Raw genomic sequence first — 10017 nt, 5'->3', positions numbered from 1 at the left:
TTGAAAATAATAGCAATTCACACCAGCAACAATATAATGTTGTTCTTGAAAATATAACAGAAAATGGCAGCACCCATCAACAAAACATTCAATTGATTTTATCACAAAAACAATAAAAATTGCAAAAATAAGAAACATGAAACATCTGAAAATGAAATATAATTAACAAACACCATAAATAATGAGTACCTGATTATTATATCCTTGTAGACAAGGGGAAAAATGAAACTGCCTTGATAAGTAGAGTGACTTGTCTACAGAAACAACTGCTTATGTTGTTCACTTTGTTGCAGAATAACAATAAAATAAAAGAAAGAATTCACCCTAAAGATACCAATGTTATTAGTACTATATCTTTTTGAATGTGTAAAGTGCAGGGTTTAGGTGAGCATGAAATTAACTGTGGCATCCTAGCATGAGAACGAGGAGACCTTATGTCGATGCTTGCCACATCACAAGGACCTGACCTATCCCAGGCACATCAACACCTTGGTGAGGAAGGCACAGCAAGTCTATACCATCTCAGACACCTCAGCGATTTCAGGCTTCCCTCCCAGATAGTAAAGAACTTCTGTGTATTCACCATAGAAAAACCTGACAGGAAGTCTCACCTCCTAGTTTAGGAAATGCATGCAGCAGAACCGGGTCATCAAAAGTCAGGAACTGAGGGTGGACTAGTGCAATGAGGACACACAATTAATAAGTGCAAAATAGTGTCCAGCAATGAAGTGCAGTGGTTGTCCGAATAAAAAAAAATTAAAATCCAAGATAAAACACCATCTTTGTGGAGGTTAAAATCCAAATAAATAAATAAATCCAATAGTGGGATAAAATCAATGTTCAAAACACAGTCATAACGTGCGCCCCCTTGCATGCTTCCAAAGCCACATCTCCTCTGCTCAACCTTTGCCCACCAGCAAACGTGGTCAGCCCTCACTGGCTCATATACCCACCGCCATAACTTGGTGTCTGTGGGGACCTCACAAGCCCTACTCCATTGTTTCACTACCAACCCTAGGTGTCCATGCATCCTTCTCTGTTCCAATGCAATGTTCAGCACTAGCAACCATAAAAACCCAACCTCTGGAGCTCCATTGCTCCAGACACAAAAGGAGCAGCTATTCTGGTGTCAATACATTCTCTGCTCAACATGTCTGGCTTGATGCTATGAAGGCATAAACTGGAGATAATAGCTTGACTGGTGTAAAATCAAAAGCTTAAATTGGTTAAATTAAAAATCTGCGGCCATGGACTTCTAACAGGACAGAGTTTAAGAACCTCTACAGTAAATGGCATAATTCATGTACCTATAATTTAAATTTTGTTTGTAAATGTCAAAATTCTGAAATCGGAATCTGTCCTGAAGCTGGGTTTTTGGACCTTCCACAACTCAATATCACTTTTAATTTTGTGCAATTTGTCTTTCCAGTGGCCAAAATATTTAATTGATTATGAAGATAATGACAATTTGGCACCATATTGCATCTGTTGCTTCATATGGATGTCTCTATTTTCTTCTCATTTCTCATGGCCATGGTATTTCTGCTCATGAAGATGTAGAACCTATCTTGCCATCATTGCAATTTAACATTCTGACAGTCAAGATTTGTTTACTAGCACAAATCACACATCTTCTCTTGGAATTTATTGAAGTTAGGGCGAAGAGTTTTCAGTTATGGTTAGGAACTTTTTACAACTTTTTTCTTTCTTTGATATTGGTTTGACGATCTTATGTTCAGATCTTTTGTTCTTTCTGGTAGCAGTGACCTTTGCCGGTTCCCAGGCCCCAGTTTCTTGTCTCTTCCTTTTGTACCATTCATCTCTGGTTCTTCTTGGCTTGGACACTTTCCTTCCTCTCAGGGTCAATAATAACCAGCTAGATGGCTTTTCTTTTATATTAAGTTTAATCTCTTCCAAATGATACCCAAAGAATGTGAAAGGTGATGTTTTCTTTGGAGAGATTTAATGAAATCCTCGGAGCAGCTTCCCTATCCTGTTACTCCACCTAAATGAATTATCGTTGGATTCTGTACTTGAGGCAGAACAAGTCGAGTTTCCACTCGATGATATACAGTATGTATTACTCCGTTTGTTCAAGTTATGGAATCAAATATTACCTATTTTGTCACATTTAATGCACAGATAAGCTGACTGTTTTTGGGTTGCAAAGGAGATCTTATATGACTTGTGGCTAAAGACCCCTGTTGGATGATTACACTTACCTTTAAAGATTGCATTGCACAACAGCTACAGTATATGAAAATGCAGCCTGGGATTATTCTAGGATGCGGAATTTGAAGTGCTGATTATTCATACTGGAAATTTGTTTCATCCCTCATACGTGGCACTTAATGAAGCACAGGACACAGAGAAGATGGATGTAAAATATAATGTTTATTCACAAGAACAGGCTACATAAATTGACTATCATACACATTTCTGTACAAATATCAGGTGTCTGGCAAACATCAGTGAATCATATTGGTAAGCCATTACTCATTAGGAGCTGACAAGGTATCCTATCTGGACAAGCAGGCTTTAGGTACAATCATTATTTCCGTATTTCTGCCGACTAAGAGTATTTATTTGATCTGAAGTTAAAGATGAGCAAAATGGTTGAGAGCAATTAGCAGTCGCTCACAGAAACATTTCTGCTTAAACTCGTGGAGTGGAAATGGCAGCCAAGTCAGGGAGTTCAATTTCATTTTTATCTGTAAGGTGATGGATTCTAACTCCTCATAACAATTTCATGTTGAACCCTGATTTTTAGGACAGAAGTGGCAGATATGTAGCATGTGCAGCTGTCTGGCACACAGGCTGGAATCAATGTGGCTACGTCGTCTCCCAGGTTCGACCTATCAGCTTGGAGCAGAAGCGCCGAGAATTTGGCAGAAAGCCTACATTCAACTTTTGTCTTGACAGAAACTTAATATATGAACTTTTGAACCAGCATCAAGCACCATTAACGTGCCACTAACTTGACCAAACTGGAAATTTGCCGTCAGTGTGCCTAGCTGATTGACACCCGTGCTGCTACATTAAGATTCCTTTAGTGTGGTCTGTCATATCCCATCAAGCAGGATTAAAAGACCCTTTCAGCTCGGGATTGCCCCTGTCAGTCTTGATGCATCCAACTTTCCAATATAATTCAGTGGCAGGTGCATTTAAAGAAAAGAAAATATATTTATTTATATATATTTATATATTTATGAAATGGAATTGGCAACTGTACAGATTTTAATGCATAGCACTTAGCAAACCATGAAGTGTAAATAAATTAAAAAATACAAGCAACTTGGTCAAACATAAGCATCCTGAGTTTACAAATAAATTATATCCTTCATACAATAAGAGGAGGAGGAGGAGGAGGAAGGGTATGTTAGCAAAAACAGCGTTGGCTGTCTGGGCGCACCAGATAAATGAGTAAAGGGTGAAGGGGGTGAAAGGAGAAAAGGGGAAAATTCCGCATAGAAAACAAGCTAGAATATAAACATTTAGAGCCAAAAATGCCTCAAGCACCATAGATAGTAACAAATATTAATAAAATTGTGCACCACTGAAATATGACCACAGAAAAAATCGATGCATTGTCTTAGAACTGTGCTGATAGGTACAGAAAAATTACATTTTTCTATTAACTAGATCTGGAAAAAAATTTTGGTTAGGGGATTTCTCTGAGGAAAAAACATTAAAAGAAACAAAATAGTAAAGAATAACTGAATCATCTTACACAGGCATTATGTGGTGGACACCGTCGAGCAGGCAAGGACTTCATCAGGAAAACAGCAAACCAAATCCCTCTCTCTCTCTGTCTCTCTCTCGACGCGGCCATCGTTACTAAATACTGTCAAGCCATGCTGCCTCGATGGCACACTGTGAGTGGAAGTAACTTCTGAAATAACAGCAAAGTGTTTGAGGGCACCACCGGCCCACCGTCCCGTAAGACATGAACGATTCGACTAAAAACTCCTTCACATTCCACACCGGTGCAAAAGACCGAACCACAGACTAGCGATTGGTGCAGTACACTACTAATGATCCACTCTAAGAATAATTAAAATAATTGTGTTACTTTAGAATAGATCTAAGTGGCACTCTATGTTTCTCTTACCCCCTTTCATAAGGAATGTTTTATTTAGCAGAAGAAGTCAATGAATAAAGCCTTCAGTGTCTTTAAGGCAGACATGCACTGCTTCCCATCTTACAATCTTAGGCTTGCCATACATTCTCTGATATATTTTACGCAAGTGTTTTTTTTTTTTTGTAAACTGCTCCTGACTGATATGAAGGTGGGCTGACACCATTGGATTCTGCCGTTGGGTCGCCCACACACTGTTTGCTTTGCCGGCGACCACACAATGGATTTGTGTGCCTGCATAAACGTCAAGGTGGTGGTTGCTTGGACAGTAGATGACCGTGCTGGTAAAGAGACCCTAGGCATCGTTCTGTGGCCTTACAGTTTTAAAACAGGTAAAAAAATAAAATAAAAAAAAAAACAACAAACCAAAATGAAACAGTCAATAATATGCTGCTTCCTGACTAGTTTATAACAATACAAATACAAACTACTGTTAAACAGCAAGTTGGAAAACATCAATTTAAATAAGCTGCATTTTTATTTTCCTCTTTTAAGCTAGCACCATCTGTACACAAATACGGAAATGTTTGGATATTGAAATCTTAGCAAGGCACTTGTAGTCCTTTATTCTTGATTTGGCGGCTCTTTGCTGGCAGTCTGTCATCCATCCATATGTACAATCCTAGACTCAAAAGTGCTCTTTCCATCTTGCAGGAGATTACAAATTGTGAAATCCCGTACACGCACAAAGAGAAATCCCTTCCTTTAACAGACTTAACAACAACAGTGCCCTTCTGGATCGTGCTTCTTTAGCATTCAACCTGTCCATTCTGTCATCCAGTAACTCCGCTTCGCTGACCTGTTTATAGACATTACAAAGGACCGTCTCCATCTCGCGTGTCTCAGAGGGGAATCCACGTTTGAGTTCTTATCGCCGCCGAGAAGTGATGTCAAAGCAGGTAATCATCATAAGGTGAGCCTTGCAAAAGTTGACACGGTTCTCCAGCCTGTCAGTCACACACTCCAGGGCCTCCAGATATTCGAGAGAGTCGACCTCAAAGGTTTGTTGCAAATCGACTGTCAAAACAGAAAAAAAAAAGTTATCTAATGCCAGAGAAATGTGCACATAAACCAAAGAGAAGTGATGACATTTCACGAACGGCATTGTCTTTAGATCTGCAACCCTAACCCTAACCTGAGAATCTCTACATGGTTTTCACCATCGTTACTGGGAATCAAAGCCTACCCACATTTATGGGCACAATGGGCACTGGCTAGGGTCACAGAAGTATAGGGGCCCACGATGTTTCTGATGCCTATGTATGTTTCTGTTTTGCTATCCAAACAGGGGCCCCAGTGCTCTACTATGCCTAGGATGCTGTTAAGGTGACCCTGCCGACCCAGCAGCATCTGGTGCAGATACAGAATACTGTTCACTGGGTACAACTACAGAAAACTACAAGCAGGAGTCTGTAAGTGAGAAGATCATCAAAAAAACATGAGCAAAGAGACAAACTACAAATTCCTGTTCTCCATATATGAAGGCCGCACTTCCCAATAATGCATTCAGTTACTTTCTGCATCCACATTGCTCATCATTTGATTCTGGTGTACAATCAGTTGCTTGTTGTTATTCTGATTTGATGCCAGGATATTCACTTCTTTTTCACAGACTCTCAGTATTGATGGTCGATTTTCCAAAGTTGCTTGTTCTGCCTTGTTGCCTAGTTTGTGTTATAAGTTTTGGCTGAATAAAAGAATGGCTGACAGAAAACCTAAAAAGCACGCCTGCACGCAGAAATCTTTGGACACATTTGAGATGAGCCTACACTGACATATGAAATAAGATAGTCAGTCAACTCACATTCACTTATCCACTTGTTCGGCTCCAGCATCAGATGTTGCTTTGTCACCTCCAGCTCTTTCATCAGCCATTCATATTTGGCTCGGACCTCTGAGATACGCTGCTGCCGGTGCTCTAAGATTTTTAGCTTGGCATTAAAATATATAAACTCCTGCAATGAGAAGAAAGCCATATTAAAACCAACAGCCATTACTCTACTCTACACATGGCGCACTCATCTGACTTCACAGTCACCAGCGGTTGGTACAAAGTTGATACATGATGCATGAGAGGAATAAACAATTGTGAGAAAGTGCTGGGCATAATGTGACCTTTGATATTTGAACTTGTTTTTTATCAGTAAACATTTCATATTTAGATGTCCATACCTTAAATGGTAGTTTTGAAATTTAACATTCATGTCAGAACAGAATGGTGGCATAGAGGTTAGTGGTATAGCTCCCAGGAAATTCCAAAAACACACACACATCACCAGGGATAACAGATAACTGTAAACTGAGCGTTTGCTGCTCCCTTTGCAGTTTCTGGTCTGATATGCTCCTCTTTTCTTCAATACTGTAATAGAAAAAAGTTGTTCCCAAAACTGGATGTAATCAAATTAATCAGGTTTCTCAGAGGCCAATAAACTTATCTCTCTAATTGGAATGAGAGTTTACATGGCATTTGAGAAACCAGGTGTCTGTGAATAATCAGGTTATTATGATGGGCATGTACAGTAGATGATGAGAAGACTACATGGAGCTGAACAGCATGTGTATGTGGGACAAGAAGTGCCTGTGAGTTTGGCATCACTCAGTGCTACCTAAAGAAAAGTGCTGTAGTGATGGTGCATACATTAACACCATCTCCATTCGCGACAATGTGCAAGGGGATTTAGTTTTGCTTGTTGTGCCGTTGGACACATTCAGAAGAGGCAGCCAGCCTTACCCGATTTCCTATGCCCCTTCTCCTCCTCTGAAGACGCTCCACATCATCAATCTCATACACTTTGATTTCAAAGGGCTCTGTCAGTCCTCGTTGTGCTGGTCGCAGAGGACCATCCACCCAGCGCACACTCGGACTATTAGCGGGTTTCCGGACTGGCGAAGTTGCATCCAGAGAAAGGGCTGGAATCAAGCGACGCCGCTGAGACCCTAGAAAACATGAAGAAATTGAGTAAATTAAAGCACAATCAACGACAAGCAGATGGTAATATAAAAACGCCACACGCTGAATATGCTAAACTCAACATTTAAGTGTAAAAATAGCTTAAAGACCCTCTTTCAGTACAAATATCTGCACTATGTTAATAATATGCTGATGTATTTTTCCAGATTCAACGACTGACTTGGTGAAATTCTACACTTTAGATGGGCCTTCTAAGGCAATTGGATAGTGGGAAAGTTAGTGTCAAGGAAAGAAAAAGTTGCAAATGTGCAAAGAAACCTGTCATGCAGTAGACATGGTGAATATTGGAATCACAAAAAGGTGTGACTTGCTGTCCTCCACGTGCGTGTTAGTTACAGCATGGGAAAGGTGAAAATCTCCAGCCGGGAAGTCTGAGTCGTCAGCAGAGTGCTCGTCGGTTCTTGAGGTTCTTCTTGTATCCAGCCTTCTTAGGGTGGTTTTACAGTTTCCAACATTTTGCCTATCTGTTATATATTCACCCTAACCCTCACCGCATCATCTCACTATGAACTGAATGAACAGATTTTACACAAAGGCAGTCTGCTCAATTCATGTAGATCAGTGAAAGGCAACCTTTTTCGAGTTGCAGCGCACTAAGTCCAAAAATGTTCCTGCCCATAAATAAAGTATTGACGACACAATCTATGTACAATCGCCAATAAAAACAGTTAATTTTACAAGTTTCAAAGACATTTTATTAATAAAGGAATCAAAGGATAAATCTTAAATTTAATTAATGTGAACGTTGAGATTGTTTTTCAGCACATATGAGATTGATGCGAGGATCAATTTTCAAAAGACAGATGCGCATTTCCTTGTCGATCATTTGAAGTCTCTCGCATTTCTTAGACTTCATTTCCGTAATTGTTCCCTTATCTGTTTTTCCATCATAAAATATATATTTTAAACATTATCTTTTTAATCAACCAAAAGTTCAAAAACACTAGCAATTTTAAATATTTTGCAAAAGTTTTTGCGGAGCCCCTTGAAAATTCAACGGCGCACTGCGCACCGGTTGCCCGACAATGAGATGATCACAACTGCAATTCACCGGAAATTACAGAGCAGGGATTCTTACTTTTAATCCGACCCTAACATTTTTTGCAGTATATTGTAAAATGCAACAAAAGAGTGTACTGCTTCAAATGTGTGCATTCTGCCTTTGTTGTAGTCATCATATGAAGAAGTGTATATGTGAAAATGTTAATTGTTAAATATGTCCATGTATATACGCTGAATGGCGTGTGACGTTTTAGAACTGGAGGTGCGTTCATCAATCACGTAACTGCTACTGAACAAGATGTTAATACACAGCACTGCATACACAAAGCACCAACGACAAGACATTAGACTGCACCACCAATAGTGCATCTATTAATGGCCAGGCACGAAGACCTTATAAAAGCACCAATTCACTCTCATTGTAACATCCTTTAGGGGGCACTGCGGCAAACTGGCTGCCCCACCGCTTCCACTGGTGTAAAACTGGATTTGGAAATACCAGTTCTGAATCATTTGTAATCACAACCTGCTGTTTAGCTCAGTCTTGTCTTGATACTAATAAGAATGGCATTGCTGGATTCTTGTAGTGGTACAGTGGTCAGCACTTCTGTTTCACAGGTTTAAGATTTAGTCTTTGAGATTTGAATCCCTTGGCCAGTCTGTGTGAAGTTGGCATGTTCTCCTCACCTCTCCCTGGACTTCCCACCCACATCCCCAAAGATGTGCATGTTAGGTTAACTGCCATTTCTTAATTGTCATGTTAATAAATGTTGTGATAAACTTTCACCTCTGTCAGGCTTGATTCCTGCCTTGCATCGTGTGCTGTTGGAGTTGGCTACAGACTCCTATGATCTTGAATTGGGCTTAAGTAGGTGTGAAAGCTGAGGACCACCTTCCAGACTCATCGATGGTATGTAATACCCTGCCAGGATGAGAGGGGGCGCTGTCCCTAACGGTCTCCTTTTGTTTCCCTCACAGCGCCGAGAAGATGACCAATAAGAGCAATTGAGACAAAGAAGCCCCGCCCCTTCCTGTCCAGACAGACCCGAAAGGTGACGTCACTTTTTGGAGCAGAGCATCGACCAGTGGGGAGCTGCCCAAAGCCTGACCCAACTTTCAGATGGCCATTTCAAGGCCGGTTTTCAAGGCGGTTGCCTTCATTTCAGCTGCTGTGCCCTCAAGTGCCTTTTCCTTTTGTCCTTGTAAATATGTTTGTTTTGTGCATTAAACAGGTCGTCTCGATTGCCGCCCTAACTCTTCTTTAGGTCTCTGTCAAATCTTTCTTGTAGACCACAGCATATCCAGTACTTCCTGTGTAGCTACAGATTAATAATATAAAAATAATAATGAAATAAAATGAATTTATACAGCACCTTTGCTACATTTAAAATGTAACACAAAGTGCTTCAAAAAGATATAATTGATAAAATGATAATAAAAAGACAAATAGTAAAAGCCAATAAAAAAAAGAATAAACACAATAATTGTTTATATCGGAAAGTTTTAACAGTAGGCGTCTGCTGTAAGTTCAGCAATAATGTGTTCAGTTTGGAGCATAAAACTTTAAAGCTGTGTCTTCACTTCGCTTGTGTTTAACTCAACCAGAACAATCAGTTGACCAGCACTGCCACAAATCTCTGTATGGGACATCTTTGTTTAAGGATTCTGAGATCTATGCTGGTACCATTAAGTGCCATAAAATGAAACCGTAATACACTTTTAAAATCAATCCTGAATGAAACGGACAACCAGTGTAAAGATGCTAAAACAGGTGTAATACATTCCTTCTTTCTGGTGTGTGTCAGAACTCTTATTGCAGCATTCGGGGCCTGCTCTGGGCTTTCTGTTAACAGAGTTAGGTACTCCTGGAAACACAGCATTACAGTAGTCAAACCGTAGTCTAAAA

General features: G+C 39.9%; 1 protein-coding gene across 1 annotated transcript in view; it reads right to left on the bottom strand.

Moving 5' to 3' along the window:
• Positions 1–2374: 2374 nt before the first annotated feature.
• Positions 2375–10017, bottom strand: part of kif26ba (kinesin family member 26Ba) — a 367132-nt gene continuing 359489 nt past the window's right edge. Inside the window, exons 13-15 of the mRNA XM_039748799.1 lie at positions 6870–7075; positions 5943–6093; positions 2375–5155 (exon numbers count right to left, since the gene is read on the bottom strand). Coding sequence (XP_039604733.1) covers positions 5007–5155; positions 5943–6093; positions 6870–7075 — 506 coding nt within the window. The 3' untranslated portion in view covers positions 2375–5006. The remainder of the gene's footprint in view (positions 5156–5942; positions 6094–6869; positions 7076–10017) is intronic.

Source organism: Polypterus senegalus, chromosome 3 (assembly GCF_016835505.1).
Source record: "Polypterus senegalus isolate Bchr_013 chromosome 3, ASM1683550v1, whole genome shotgun sequence".
Lineage (NCBI taxonomy): Eukaryota > Metazoa > Chordata > Cladistia > Polypteriformes > Polypteridae > Polypterus > Polypterus senegalus.
This window is presented reverse-complemented; position numbering and strand designations above follow the sequence as displayed.